This window comes from Brugia malayi (genome assembly GCF_000002995.4).
Source record: "Brugia malayi strain FR3 genome assembly, contig: Bm_v4_Chr3_scaffold_001, whole genome shotgun sequence".
NCBI classification, from domain to species: domain Eukaryota; kingdom Metazoa; phylum Nematoda; class Chromadorea; order Rhabditida; family Onchocercidae; genus Brugia; species Brugia malayi.
In genome coordinates, this window is record NW_025062477.1 from 863273 (window position 1) to 879483 (window position 16211).

Sequence of the window (16211 nt, forward strand, 5' to 3'; positions counted from 1 at the left end):
AAAATTTTGTTAACGTTGAAATTAAAAAATAAAAATTTAACTTTGACGTTTGCATTTTTATTTTGTCAAATTTTTCGGCAAATTCAAAATTGTATAAGTAATATTGTTTGTTTTAAGTAATACTTTTTTTTTTTTTTTATCAATATTATAAATATACTAAACTTTGTCACTTATATTCCATTGTCAAATGAAGTAAAAAGTCTGAATGTGATCACTTCCACATTTTGTTGACACGTTTGCTATCATTTCACACATCTGAAAAGAGAGAAATGAAGCATTGGAAAATTAAATTTAATAATGAAAATAAAAATAAAACTAAAAAAAAAATAATAAAAATTAAAATTATAATCTAAATAAGATACTAAAAAATTATTTGTTAGAAGATTAAATGAAAATAATTTTGCTCATTAAGATTAACTCTCAAACATTGAAAAGCATTACCTAAATTGATAAACATGTCATCCTAATGCTATACAAATTAACAAACTTAAGTTTTTATTTTTTATTTTTTTTGAAGAAATTAGCAAGAATACAATAATTTGTATCAGAAAAAAAATACTTTTTCATTGTACTTACACATTTATATATCATACTGCCGTATTATTCAGTTATAAATCATTTAATCATAATTAAAAATTTGAGGATTAATAAAGCAAATAGTCTTTATTTATTTATTTTTAATATAAGAAACATCAAAGTAAATTTTAAAGAAAAAAAAAAAAGGGAAAATTTGGCTTACAAATGATAAGTGGGAAGCATTAAATTTCAATGAATTAATAAACTTTTTTCAATCTTTCCTTGATACTTTTATATTGAAAGAAAAAAAGTAAAATAATTTTTTTCTTTTTTAAAAAAAAAAGAGAAACAATGAAATAGGAAAAAAGAATGACATTTTAAAATCAAAATTATTAAAGAATTACTGCTTATCTTATTCTATTTACATTTACTTATTTTACTTTGTATTATTAAAATATGATAAATATAGTGAAAGAATATTAAAATATAATAAGCCATTAAATTTCTCTTTTTACTGAAACCGACAATAGTACAGAATCCGGAATCTCGTAGTATAAAACGGCACGGATTCCGACATAATAGTCAGGTGGGATTATAATTTTCACAAGCCGTACGTGTTAGTTACGTGTAGCCAACAGTTGACGAGTATTTCCGTTGTATGTGTTACATTTATATTCATCTCCGGTTATTATTGGATTTCCGGTTAACAGTTGTTTTGGATTAGGAAAATATTTAATTAAGAAGGATGACAGCTTTCGAAGAATTGGGTGTACTGCCGGAATTGGGCAAAGCTGTGGACGAAATGGAATGGACGTTAGTTCTTCAACACTATTTTAATCTTTTTCAAGTTTCATTTATCATTTATTAGTTAAAAGCTTAAATGACTTAATAAAAATAAAACTTTTATTTATAAATAAAATTGGAAGTCTTTTTTTAAAGAAATTGCGATTTCATCTCATAAAATTTCTAATCAAAAATTCCTGATTGAAGTTTACTTCAGAAATAAGAAAAGAAAAAGAAAAAAGATTTGCAGTTTGTGAATAAAATGCTTGGTATTACATGCAGTATGCGATGATTTTATTTCGCATTATCTATGGATATTAATTGTATGACAGGACGAAATGATATTATCCTTAGTTGACATCAAATTTCATTGTAATCAAGTATTTAATGAGTGAATGAGCTTTTTTTATTATTACCTGTAGCTTAGATTTATTGATACTTCAGATTGCCTACAGATATTCAATCCGAAGCAATTCCTGCAATTCTTGGTGGCGGTGATGTACTTATGGTATGTTTGTTCTGTTCATTTTGTTTATTCGAATCGGTTTTTCTTTTGTGTTTTACAAAATGTTGGAAAAATTTAGGAATCAAATAAATATTGCTAATAAAGATTACATCATAGTGATGATTCAGGCAGCAGAAACAGGAAGTGGTAAAACAGGTGCGTTTTGTCTTCCCGTACTGCAAATCGTTTGGGAGTCATTACGTGATTCAATGTTGGGTAAAGCACGTAAATCGACTAATTCTATTGGTAATTTTATCTTTGCACTGTTTTATTAACTAAATTAACTTAATTATTTTGAATGTTTACCTCAAAGAATTACTTCCTCTGTGCTGAAGGCTTATCATTAAATTTAAGTATTTGTCCCTCTGCTGAGCAATTTACATAGGTTTGGATGTTAGGAAAAGAGTGTTTGTTCACACCTTATCTAAAAATATTTTGTGGATATCTTGGAAAGTAACTCTTTAATTTACATCTCTTAGAGTAGAGATATATTTAGTACACGGGCATAGCAGATTTTAAAATATGGCCTGAGTTAAAATATGCCCTGACATCTCAAGTTATATTATCCTTCAACAAACTATTCAAAAACCAGAATAAGATACCTAAAAATATGCACAACCACTTTTCAGATTTAAAGTGAGTAAAATAGTAGTTAAGGAAAAATAAGATTTCGTTTATTACACATTGATAAATTTTCAGATCTTCTCCAATTTATTTTCAATTTAGTTATAGTCATGACAGAAGATTTTTTATAAATGTTACAGGTGAAAGGTGGTGCTTAAATGTACATGATAGAGACAACAATCTTGCGATTGATCCGGATGGATTACTTTGTCAAAGTCGCGATCCAAAGGCATGGAATGGAACACGCTGTACTCGCGGTGTTGTTGGCAAAGGTTTTGCTTTTGTCATCTTTTTTTGTTTGTTTCTCTTTTTTTAGTATGATTTTTGGCAAATTTATGCATATATGCATCATTTTGTACGTTATAGTACCAAGTGCCAGTGCGTATATGTTAAAATCCAATAAATTTAGCGAAATGAAAGTTTTAAAAAGCATTTAAATTTTGTAGGGAAATACTACTATGAAGGTACAGTTACTGATGATGGGTTATGCCGTCTTGGATGGTCAGCTGCGAATGCTGTTCTTGATTTAGGTATTCATTTTCAGTTTGTATAATTTTTTTTTCTTTATTAATTGCTTAATTTATCAATTTTTAAATTATATTGGAATTTTAGCTAGTTTAAATTGGTTATACTTTGCAGCACACAAACTAACTTATAGCCCAGTTCAGTTTTAATGTCACATATTTTGCAGTTTTCTTCAACTTACTGATACAATGAAGTTTTGGAACAAGAAAAATAAGCAGATTAATTTCAATTATATAGCTCTCAAGTGTGAGAATCTCTCTAAGCAGTGCTGTTTTTCTCTCTCTAATAATGAAAATTGATTTCATATAATTTATATAATTTTAGTACGAAAGATGATTTTTTAATTTTGATACTGATTTTTAAGGTACTGATAATAAAAGTTTTGGTTATGGTGGTACTGGAAAAAAAAGTTATAACCGGCAGTTCGATAATTATGGTACTTCGTTCACATTGAGTGATACGATTGGTTGCATGTTGGATTTGGATAATGGAACAATTGCTTTTTCAAAAAATGGCAAGCATTTAGGAAAAGCTTTTGATATTCCAGAAGCATTGCGGAATACAGCACTATATCCGGCTGTAGTTTTGAAGGTAAAATATGTAGTTTCTTCTTCTTAGTGTGGTTTTTTTATTTCTTAGTTAGTGGCATTTTGTTTTTGTGATTTTTTTCCAAGAGTTATGCATATTCCCTAGAATGAATGCAGCATATTATATTAGAAATCATGTTGGGATTTATTCTGTACATTAGAGAATCCAGTTTATTTTATTTAAATATCTCGAAATGTCGTTTATGATGGCGCGATGTTTGGGGGCTCTATTCGCGTGTTCACAGATTGATTAGTGCCATTTTTTGAGCTTCGAAATTATGAAATAGTTTTTAACCGCATCGCAAATTATTTTTGTATTACAGAATGCTGAAATTCGATTTAATTTCGGTGAAACAGAGTTCAAATATCTTTCGAAGGTTTGTGGCAGTTTCAATTTTTGAAAAGAATTTTAGGGAATTATATTTTTACCTTATTGAAATTGGAGAAGTAGACTGATTCGATTGCTTCTGTTACCGTTGATATTGTTTTAGCAAACGTAAGTTTTTAGCAACTTTAAGGACGATTCCAAAGGCAATTTAGTTTTCTAGCACCTTACCAGATTAACGGTTGTTTCGAAATTTAGGGCTACATAGCAGTCTGCAAGGCTTCATCAGAAAACACTGTTATTTCACCCAATGGCTCCTCAAATGTTAACGATAGAAAAAAAATCACAGAACCAAATGCACCAGCTTGTATCATACTTGAACCTACCAAGGAGTTAGCAGAACAAACAGATGGTCAGTTGAAAACCTTCAAAAAGTATCTTAAGGAGCCAATTATCAGGTGATAATCCGATGATAGTTTCTTATTTTGCTTCAATTATTGCCTTAACTAATTCGGATTCACATATGAAGTTTTTTAGTAAAAGTTCTTTAGTGTCTGGTTACAATAGATATTCTTGCAAACTACTAAAGGTATTCCAACTTGTAATTGTTTTGAATTTAATATGCTGTTTCCTAATAGAATTAGCAGTTTCAACATCCAATGTTCGCATCTTTATTCTAGATCAGGTAGATACATTGACATTAAATAACACTGAAAATTTTTTATTATTCTTTTGTATCTTTTTTATGAAGAAGGAATAAACGTCGGTTTCAGGAATGCACTTGTCATAGGCAGTATTCCGGTGAATGAACAATTAAGAATTATCATGTCAGGCATAGATATAATTACATGTACACCAGGAAGATTGGAAGATTTCATCCAAAGTGGTAAAATTCTTTTATCGAATGTTCGGTTCTTCATTTTAGACGAAGCTGTAAGTATACATTATTTATATCTTTTTTGCTTTAATTTATTACAATTTTGCTTCAGTAGTTATTGAACTATAATGTGCTACAAAGTGCATCATTTGTTCTTTGATTATTCAATGTTTTCCTTAACGAATTTTTTTTAACTTCGTAAATTATTAATCCTTTATTTAATTCATCAATGAATTTTTTAATACTTTTGACATGCATATTTGAAAGTCAACTGCAATTCATACCATTTTTTGTTAAATGATGACATATTTGCAAATTGACAAAAAAGAAAAAAGGGAAAACTTCAGAAAAACGCATACCTTATATTTCTAAGTGCGTAAAATCTTTCGAGAATTATGAAGCCTGTAAAAAGTTTTCTTCTTTGGATTAGTTTCATTGATGAGATATCGTTCTTTAAAATGCTAATAAACAAAACTGCAGGATTCTTTAGTATCAGCAAAAAATCATTTGCCTACTATCGAGCGTATTCATGCTGCGCTGCCGAAGATAACGGCTTTAGGAGAACGTTTGCAAATGATTGTTTGCTCTGCAACGCTGCATAATTTTGATGTTAAGAAGCTTGCTGTAAGTATCATTCTTTGGTTTTGTCATTTTTTATTTATTTTAATTTTGTTTAATTATCTGATCTATCTAGCCACTGAAAATATCAGTTACTTTTCCCACTGAAATTCTTAATATTCCTGATGGATTGTTTTAAGAATGTGATATATTCAGATTAGTGAAATAATTATTAGGAGTGTTATATGCTTGAGTTGGAAGTTCATCCTTATTTTTTCGAGACATGCAGTGATAATACTAAAAAGTATGAAGCACAGTTTAATGTACAGGTCCAAATTTCAAGTGTGTTGAGAAGCTATTGTGTTTTAGCGGATAAGTTATGTTGAAATGAACTTTTTCAATTTGACAATCTCATAACGACATTTCAATGGTTATACAGAAGTAATATGAGGTAAAGTAACATGGTTTTAGCTTGTCAACGAGGATTGATTTGGGAATGTTTTGTAATGTTAACAGACATTGACGATACTTTTTACAGGATCGTATGATGCATTTCCCACAGTGGGTAGATCTCAAAGGACAAGATTCTGTACCGGAGACCGTTCATCATGTTGTTTGCAAAGTTGATGCCAAGATAGACCGTATGTGGATACGTCTAAAACCGCAGGAAAGAGTGCAGGTATGTTATGATAATCTTTTGTAGATCAAATTTAGATTATTTTCTAATATATTTCATTTTTCTTTTCAGACTGATGGCATCCATGCAAATGATGAAATTCGTCCTGGAAGTGATTACCCAGAAACTCTGTCGGAAGGCACAAAGATCCTAAAAGGTGAATACGTCATAAAGGTATGTTCTTGTCTCTTTTCATTTTCCATTACATTTCACAGGGTTTCAAGTTTTCAAATTCTATTCTAGCTATTTCGTTGTCTTTTACAGGCCATTCGTCAATGTAATATGGATCAGGGCATCATTTTTTGTCGTACAAAACTTGATTGCGATAATCTGGAAAGGTACCTGAAACGTAAAGCACAAGGTTGTGTTGAGAGTTGTAAAATATTACAAAATTGAGTTTTGAGGAAAATTATAATCAGTAAATCGATTTAGGATTGAACTTTTCATGACATATTTATCTGTAATCAGTTTTGAACTTAATTTTTTATTGATTTTGTAATGCTATTAGTTCATTTATTCAGATCTCACATGCGTTTGCCTGCACGGTGATCGTCGACCGGATGAAAGAACCAGAAATTTGGATGCCTTTAAAGTTCGTTTGTGATTTAAAGAAGAAAATTTAAACATATCCTTTAAAAAAAAAAAAAAACTTTTTCTCAGCCACAATTTTTTTTTTATTATGAATATTTTTCTTTCTTTATTAAAATTAAATTAGTTATAGAAAGGCAAAGCAAAATTTCTCATTTGCACTGATGTTGCTGCGCGTGGTATCGATGTGAAAGGCATTCCATTTGGTCTGTTTCTTTTTTTTTTTTTTTTTATAATTTTATTGCCGTATAACCTTTTTATTACCGTTATGATTGATAGGTGATCATAGCAAAGAAAATTTGTTTGAGAAATATTTAGTGTAACAGTCTTACTTTTGGTAACTGCAAAATTATGTTATAAACCAAAGTTATGTCACTATCACGGGAATTTCAAGAAACAACTAGTATAAGTTTCTGTGCATTTTTTTTTTTTTTATTTCGTGTTGTAACGATCATTTTGTAGTGATTAATGTAACATTACCGGATGAAAAAGCAAATTATCTTCACCGAATTGGTCGTGTGGGCCGCGCAGAAAGGTTTGTTTTTTATTTCACAGCTTCTCGAATTGTTTTTATTTTATTTTATTTTTTTACTTCTTTCTTTTTCTTGTTGCTTTTAGCATATCAAATATTTAATATGTTAATAATTTTCCAATTTTTTGGTAGTTGCATTTTAAGCAAACGGTTCATTGTTATGGAATGACTAACCATAAATCAGAAAGGTATTTATATAGGGGTTACAGAAGAAGAGAGGTAAAAACAAGTAAATAGATAATTAAACTTTACATGGAAATCTTCTCCTTAGCCTCTTGGTTTTAAGCGTTAATTGCGACTTTTCATAAAATACGATCTTTAGATGTCTTGAATTTGTCTATCTTGATCACATTTACTCAATAATTCGTATTACCTGTTTGTTTGTTACTAATTCGAGATGGATCACTATTTTTTCGAACCCTAAGTTGAGACGAATTTTAGGATGGGTTTGGCGATCTCTCTAGTTTCAGCATATCCCGAAAAGGTATGGTATCATAAATGTCCTTCACGGGGTGTTAATTGTTCAAATACAGCTTTGATAACACAACGTGGTTGTGCAATTTGGTACGATGAACCGAAAGTTCGTTTTCCAGTTTACTTAAATGTTTTTTCTGATTAAATTTGAAAACTTTTTGTTAATGTTTTCAATATTTCTGTAAATGTTGATCAACGATCAGTGTCATTTAAGATTTCTACAATTCTCTTTTTTTTTTTTTTTTTAGTTTCTCTAGTTACTTCTTCTTGTAATTGCTCTTTTGTAAGAAAGCGTAAATTCTACGTTCATAAATTTCAGCTTTTGGAAGATATTGAAGAGCATTTGGGTGTAACTGTTCCACAGATCGATAATGATTTCATCGTACCAGTTGATGAATTTGATGGTAAAGTTGTTTATGGAACGAAACGAACTAATGCTGGTATGCTAATTTTTATTCATCTTTTTTTATTTCGCAGTGTTATTATATATGTATATATATTTTCATTTTTGTTAACTTTGTAAGTTTTCAGTCGTTTTAAGATATTTTTAATTATAACTTATAAAAAAAATTCATTTATTTTTAGGTTCTCTTTACGAGGGACATGCAGTACAATTATCCGGAGCAGTTGCACAACTTGCAGATTTGGAACGTTCATTGCAACTATCATACTTGAGAATGTTTACTGCTGCAGAAAAGGGCAAGTAGAGAGAGAGAGAGAGAGAAAGAGAGAGAGTGGATTGCAGTGATATTGATCTTCAAACGAGTATTTGGCGCAATTATTGTTTCGTGTTTAATAGCTTAGAAGATTTTGTTTTTTTTTTTTTTTTTTTTTTTCTTTTCTTTATAACAGTTTCATTGTTATCTTATTCTTTAATTGTTTCTTAAATGAGAACTTTAGTGCAAAACAGAATGAATATGGTTTATTTCTAAAGTTTCGTATTTTCATTAAGAAATGATGAGTGAGACGATTCATATCTTTGATTGGTTTCAAAATATTTCGTAAGTAACGAGCACATATTTTTTAAGTTGTAATTGCACTATTGGTCAAAGATTATTTATGTTTATGAAAAAAGAGTAAAAAAAAAAAAAAAAATAGTCAAGGAATCATGTATGTTATAACATTCAAGAAGTATATAAAAATTTCTAAAATTTTTACTGTCACAAATTGATTATCTGACATATAAAGACGTAGCTATCGTAGCCATTGTTAAGATTAACTTTTTGTTTAAGAAGTTTAAATTACTCCAAAAACATGCAGTCGTTTGATTCCATTAAATGATGAAAAGACAGTTTAGTTATTTTGATTCTTTTGAATTAAGTTACTTGAATATTTTGTTTTAAAGAAGCGATAATTTTGAGTAAGTTTTACAAAGTTAACTAACTGATCACATGAGGAAGACGAAAATAACCTTAGAGAAATAGTCTACAAATTTAATCATTATCAACGTTGATTCCAAATTTAACTTATCCAATGCGATTTAGGCTTATTTAAAATGCGCTTGAAATTTCTCATTGAAATTAAGAATTAAATAAGGTCTTGAAATCTACTAGAAATGAATTGTAAAATTCAAGTCTATCTATTTTCAGCTATAGCTCCATTTTTGTAAATTTTCAAATGTTCTATATCATATTATACAATCTCAAGCATTAGCTTATTTTAACACATAAAAGCTAATTTTCTTGCTTTTTAAAATTTTGTTAAATTCTCTTGACTACTTCATTCTGCTATTTTCTTTATCTCGAAAATATTGATTGGAATGTTTGGAATTTTAACGATGTGCTTTACATCGTTTTCGAAATTTCTTTCTTTTTTTTTTTCTTTTTTTACTTTTTTTTAAAGAAGAAACAAAACTTTCTTCTTTTTCTTCATTTAAAACAAGCCAAACTATACTGCTACATCACTATTTATCAATTTTAATACTTTTTTTTACTTATTTTATGTTACTAAATTGGAAATTAAATCGAAATTTTTATTTTGGTAAATTTCTTCTATCAATAATTGTTGTCATTAGATCAAATAATTGATCTTTCAGGCACTTATTAGATTATGCTGCACAATCAGACGAAAGATTAAGTTTGAAATTTATTAAGGTTTTTTATTTTTGAATCCAATTTTAAAAAAAATTTGAGGATTTTAAATTGTTCAGTTTTTTTTTTTTTTCTAATCTTGGCAGCTTCTTTTTTTTCTTGCAAATTTCTGCTTTTATAAAATATTTTCCAGGTATTCTGCAATTTAAGTATTAGTTTTTGATATGTAAAAATTTTCAGTTTTATATGATCCCAAAAAAAAGAATGATCGTTAAAATAGGATAGCTTATGCTAGTTTTTTACTTAAATTATTTAGAAATGAATGAATAATTTTTTTGAGCAGAATGATTACTTCTTATAGATTTAATTAGTAATCATAATGATATATTTAAAATCAATGATTTATAAATTATTTGATAATATGCTAATTTGCAACCTATGAATATAACAAAAGCAAGAATTGAATTAAACATTTTGTCTCCATTTTCAAACACTATTTGTAATTTGATGAAAATTAGATGATCTCTTAATCATTCTGTAATTAATGATTGACCTTTTGAACTATCACCTACTACTAAATTAGCAATATCAAACAATTTTTGAATTTCATCCTTAAATAATTTCTATTTTGAATAATTTTAATAGACAATAAATGCCAAATAATGCAATTCATTATATACAAATAATCGTTCAGGAGGAATTGTGATAGAGTATTTTAAGATTAAAAAAAAAGAATAAAAATTTAAATTTAGTTTAAATTTAGGAGATTCTATTGATTGTAAATACATTACTTTGTCTTAGATACATCTTATAAAATTTTCTAATAAGAATGATTACTTTTCAACTTTTTTTTTTTCTATTTTAACTCTTTTTTTAATGATATTTTAAAAAGTTAAAGATAACATTGTTGTATTTTTGATTAATCAAACGATAAATAATTAAGCATTAATTAATTTCATATTTAATTGAATGAAAATTACTATTCAGGAAGTATTCAAAAATTTGTTGAAATCAAAATTATTGAGCAATTGTAAGGCACTGGGTCGTTTGTCTACGTTACGTTCAAATGTTATACTGATAAGGTATGATAAGATAGGATCAACTTCTATTGGTAACTGATAAGTGGGATTATGTTTGGCAATGTTAAAAATAATAGCCATTGGTTCAAGATTATTCCATGGTGGTTTTGCAGTTAACATTTCAACCAATGTACAACCAACACTCCAAATATCTGCTTTACGACCATGTCTTGTATGGCCAAGGACAACTTCCGGTGCCATATAATTTGGTGTACCAATAAATGGTGAAGCTAAAAGAAATTAATTAATTAATTAATTGATTAATTCAATAAATAAACTATTTAAATAGTTTATTTTTATAAATAGCTATTAATTAAATTTAAAGTAATGCTAATCAAATTTGAATATAAAAAGAAGAATTATAAAAAGAATTATGCAAGAATTTTTTTTTTTTTTTTTTAATTTTACTTTCAATAATATCATTAATTAAAATTATTTGATTAATCGTTTTAAAAGATTCAATTTTTATTATATTATCTTTATATTATTGTATAACATTAACAATTTAATTTATTATTGCATTACTTTATTTTATTGCATACATTTATTTACATTTACAAAAAGAATTATTCAACAATTCATATATTAATAAATCATAGTAATAATTTGTATTTTTTTTTTTTTTTAAATATTACTTTAAATTACTTTCATTGTAAAAAAAAAAAAAAAAAAAAAAAAAAAAGAAAAAAACATACTTTGTTGACAGCAAATTGCTTGTAATCGTTTTGCTGAACCAAAATCACCAATTTTAACATTACCATTAGAATCACGTAAAATATTAGCTGGCTTAATATCACGATGAATAATCTCATTACGATGTAGATACTCTAAGCCATGTAATATTTGATAGGTATATTTACCAGCAACTGTATTACTCAAACATCCATAAGTTGCAATGTAATCTTTAACTGAACCACCGGTCATATATTCAATAAATATACAAATTGATTCATCGATTTGTTGTGCACCAAGATATTGCACAATTCGATTATGTTGTATGGTACTTAATAAATTAATTTCATTTTCCAATTGATTAATATGATTCTTCAAATGTTTATCATTACGGCAAATGTTAAATCTGAAATTTTAATTAGTAATTAAATACAAATATATAAATTATTTTACATTTAAATAAGATAATTTATGTGTAAATATTTACTGATTAATGGCAGCAAAAAAATGATAATTCTTTCACTTAAAATTTTAAAAAATTTTTTAAAATGTAATATTTTTTTTTAATTAATAATTTTATTTTTGTCCTCTCTATAAATCATTAATGGCATTGCAGAGTAAGACATGCAAAAATTCCGGAAATACCGGAAATTTTATCTGAATCAGATTTTTGTTGCTTTCTATGTGAGAAAATTTATTGCATCACATTTTCCTTTTGTTTTTTTTTTTTTTTTTGAATTTATTGATTTCAAATTTATTATCTTCAAATTAAGTTTGCTATGGTGTTTTACGCTAATCTAAATTCGCTTTAAGCATTTGATAAATTCTAAAATTCGGCATTGCAATTTTTCAAATTCAATTTATCACAGACGTCATTATCACACTGATAAAGATTAGATGTCATCCTTATAGTAAGATTAAGATTAAGTAAGATTAAAATAATTACTAATCAATACTTCAGATTCATCTTATCTTAAATGCTATCTAATGTTATCAAAAGTTATATCTAATTAAATGATATCTGATGTTATCATCCGTTCTTCATGATTACACATACTGATAAGTTCATCTTATCAACATGATCAGTTCTAACTAACAAAACTCCACTTTGTTTGCTAATTACCAATAGTTATACAACCTCTTCAGTGCTACTTCTTTTCCGGTATCCACGTCAACGCATACGTAAACTTTGCCAAAAGCTCCGGAACCAATGCATTTGCCTTGTTTCCAATTAGTTGGCGCACATGGCGTGCTCGTATCTTTTTGACAATATTCATCAAAATCAGCAAGTACCACACCACTACTAACACTGCTACCATTTTGCCTAGGACTATTTATCAATCCGGTATTTGTACTGGTACCGGATGAGCGACATTCGCAATACGGAATCTGCAAACTGACCATTGATGCATTTGCTAATGTTAAATAAGAAATACAGGAATTTTTAAATTAAAATTCAAATTTCGTATTTTAAGTTATTAAGAAATTGCTATTGATTATATTATTTTGCTACTATTTATTGATGTTTTAATTTTAACATTTAAATTTCCTCAGATAATTCTGAAATGAAATAGTTAAGTTAAATTCTCAGGCTTGCATTTGAATTGAAATTTGAAGTGAATTGAAAAATGGAACAATGAAATTTCAAAATTTTTATTTCAAAGATATGTGATAGCGAAACAAATGTGCGTAAATATTTTTGCCAAACTTTAAATCTAAGTTCATAAATTAATTTAATGTTAAAATAAAAAGATATTCATTTTTACAAGTTTAAAATAATGTTTAAACGTTTATTAACAAAGTATTTTTCAAGTACTTTGCTCTTTTTCATATTAATTTCCTAAATATTCGAGTAATTATTTCTGATTTTTAGCATTTTCTGCTACTTTACATACTTTTATATGATTAATTTCCACTTGTTTCATCTCATTTAGATTCTATTTCAATATCAAATTTGAATCACTGAAAATGATTTTTCGAGAAATATCGAGAAAGAATCAATTAACTGAGAAAACAGATTGATTAAATTAAAAATTAAATATTTCCTATTGTTGTAGCAAAAAAAAAAAAATGTATTTAATTAAAGTAAAAATAAAATTTTGTTTGAACTGCTTGAAATTCAACAATTACTTGCTATCTGTAGTAAAAATTTTAATAAAAAAAAAAAAAAAATGACCTCAATAATTTTTGATGATTGCACTGAGAAAGTTCCAGATGCATCCGGAATTGGTGAGCATGTAAATAATGTTGATAATCGTGTATCAGATTGATAACGTGATAATAATAGACGTAAACTTCGTTGATGTGACGTACGATCAAAATCTACTAATTCAATTGCACGATCTAATTCTAATTGATTTCGTATTGGTACAATTAGTTCATGATTACGCAAAGTATAGTAAATATTTAATTTAAAATTACATCTTGAATTTAGATGCATTTGTAATTCATCAAAAATAACCGGTCGATGCATTTCAAAACAAAATTTTTCACCACGAAATTCTGCTTTAATTCGAATTTTAAAATTAGCTGTTGGTACACTGATAGAAGACATTTGCTCCTTAGCGGAATTAATCATCATTTCCATTAAGCCATTCCGGATTGCGGAACAAATATCAGCTCGAATTATCTCTTCTTGCTCATTCATCCTTTTTCCATCTTCTTTTTCCTTATCATTCATCTTTCTTTTCACTACTACAAGTTGATATTAACAAAACAAAAAAAGAGGAAAAAAAGGAAAATTCCTGTAAATATGTTTGTTTATGGTTTCTATTTTTTGAAATGAATGAAAACAACTGAAATATTATAAAATATATTAGATTTGAATAGAAAATTTAAATCATAAAATTCTCATTACTCATCAAAAAATGTTATAAGAATTTAACAACAGAGAAAAGGAATGAAATATTTTGGTTGATGATTGAACCTATATGTAATTGACAGTTGAATTTATTCAAGTTTTTTTTTTTTTTTTTTTTTCTTTTGCTTTTGTATAGATGAGAAGATGGGTAATGATAATGATAATGATGATAATGATAAACAATAACAATGACAGTGACAGAGTATGATGATGATGATGATGATGATGGTGACAAACGGATAGGTAAAACATAGATAGGTATCATTATATTGATTGACAAAGTAAGTAAGTAAATGGATGATGATAAAGTATGAAAATAAATTATATTGACATTACTACATCCCAGAACAGGAAATAAAACAGTTTTTTGGTCGTAGACAACCAAATAAAATAAAACAATTTGATTGAAGGAAAAAAAAACAAAAATAAGTGAAAAGAAAGAGAACCGGAAAATCGGTTTAATGTAAAAGATCGATAATGATAAGATATGTGCCATTTGCGCTATTAGTTCATTTATCTCTTCCTTTTCTCTTTTTTTTTTTCCCTTATCATAAATCTTTTATAAAGTGCATTATGCATGCATGTAATTAATGATGCAAGGATAGGAAGATATTTGAAAGAGACAAAAAGAACTGATAAAAAATTGATAAGTTATCTCACATGGGCAGAATATTAGGAATTAAAATGAAATTATGGAATTATTAGCATTGATAACAAATTTTGTTGAAAAATGATTAAATTTACTATAATTTAGCAATGGAAAAAATTTAAAAAGCATATGATAACATTGAAATATTCTGTTTAATTTACTTGAAAAATATATTAGTAACAGTGATAACATTGTGATAAATTATTTTGCTATCTTTTTTAACTTTGAGAAATATATATGTTATCATCTTTCAACTAAATTTGTTATCATATTAAGAAATTATTGCTATTAAAAAAAAAAAGAGTTTTATTAATATCAATGAACATAAGTAATCATAATTACTTATAGGGATTTGAAAGTAAGACAAAGTACGATGACATTGGTATAAGTAAAGTAGCAAAAATTTTGTTTAAACTATGCATGAAGGAATTTAGTAAAAAAATAAGTAAATAAATCAATAAATAAGTAAAACAAATTGGATATATATATGAAAGAAGAATATTAAAAAATTGAAAATTAGTAGGAAAATAATTAGTAATAGAACAAAAAAAAATTTGATAAAAATTTAGTAAGAAAAACAAATTATTATGAATAAAGAAACTTTGCTAATTTCTTGCAAAAAAAAAAATTTACTTACACAAAATGTTCGTTTAATTTTTGCTGGAAATTTAATAAATTTAAACTTAAATAAATATTTCAAATTTTTTGAAGATACAATAACTAATAGAAAAAATTCAAAAAGTTTGAATAAAAAAATTTTTGAAACTATTAAAAATATTTCAAAATGAAAATTGACGTATTTTTTTTTTTGAAATTTAAAAAAAATTTAAATGCCAAAAAAAAAAAAAAAAAAGTGGCACTATATGCTTTCTTAAAAGAATATCCCTTTTCTTTCTTAGAATGTCCTAAATTTTTGTTGTGCTTACTCTTCCGAAATGAAATGACAATGTTTAGGTCAAGGTCATTGACCAAGTCCAATACTTCTTGCACTTCCTTTTCTCCCATTACCTTTGATTGTTCCCTCATTTTCATTGAATAAATTAATATTTTAATATTCTTCACAAAATGTTTACTTAAATAAATAAATGGTGTAATTAGAAAATGAAACATTTAAAACAAGTGACTGTAAATTCATTAAAATGACCAATTAACCTATATTTATTTCATATTGGTCACTCAAATCTAAGTGACCAGCATTAAGCAATAAATTCAGTAGTGTTTTAAGTGTAGAATTTTCATTTACTAATTATTGTGTGTTGTAATTTCAAAAGTTAATCTTATTGTATGTGAACCATTATTGCTACATCAATAAACATATTGAATTCTATAGGTTTATTTGTTAAGCATAGTA

At 26.8% G+C, this 16211-nt stretch overlaps 2 protein-coding genes across 2 annotated transcripts; one reads left to right on the forward strand and one right to left on the reverse strand.

Moving 5' to 3' along the window:
* Positions 1–1261: 1261 nt before the first annotated feature.
* Positions 1262–8277, forward strand: Bm6864 (ATP-dependent helicase DDX1, putative; the record flags this gene model as incomplete). The annotated part of the gene is made up of 19 exons (XM_001893705.2): positions 1262–1329; positions 1744–1807; positions 1933–2050; positions 2569–2700; positions 2875–2958; positions 3318–3544; positions 3864–3917; positions 4124–4323; positions 4639–4798; positions 5223–5366; positions 5839–5979; positions 6049–6150; positions 6241–6337; positions 6498–6568; positions 6698–6770; positions 7027–7099; positions 7538–7676; positions 7890–8010; positions 8156–8277. 19 exons carry the CDS (start codon positions 1262–1264, stop codon positions 8275–8277), a joined length of 2190 nt encoding a protein of 729 aa, XP_001893740.2.
* Positions 8278–10583: 2306 nt separating this feature from the next.
* Bm5676 (Protein kinase domain containing protein) lies at positions 10584–14031 on the reverse strand (the record flags this gene model as incomplete). The annotated part of the gene is made up of 4 exons (XM_001893704.1): positions 10584–10909; positions 11375–11757; positions 12490–12740; positions 13528–14031. The coding sequence occupies 4 exons, from the start codon at positions 14029–14031 to the stop codon at positions 10584–10586; spliced, it is 1464 nt and encodes a 487-aa protein (XP_001893739.1).
* Positions 14032–16211: the final 2180 nt, after the last annotated feature.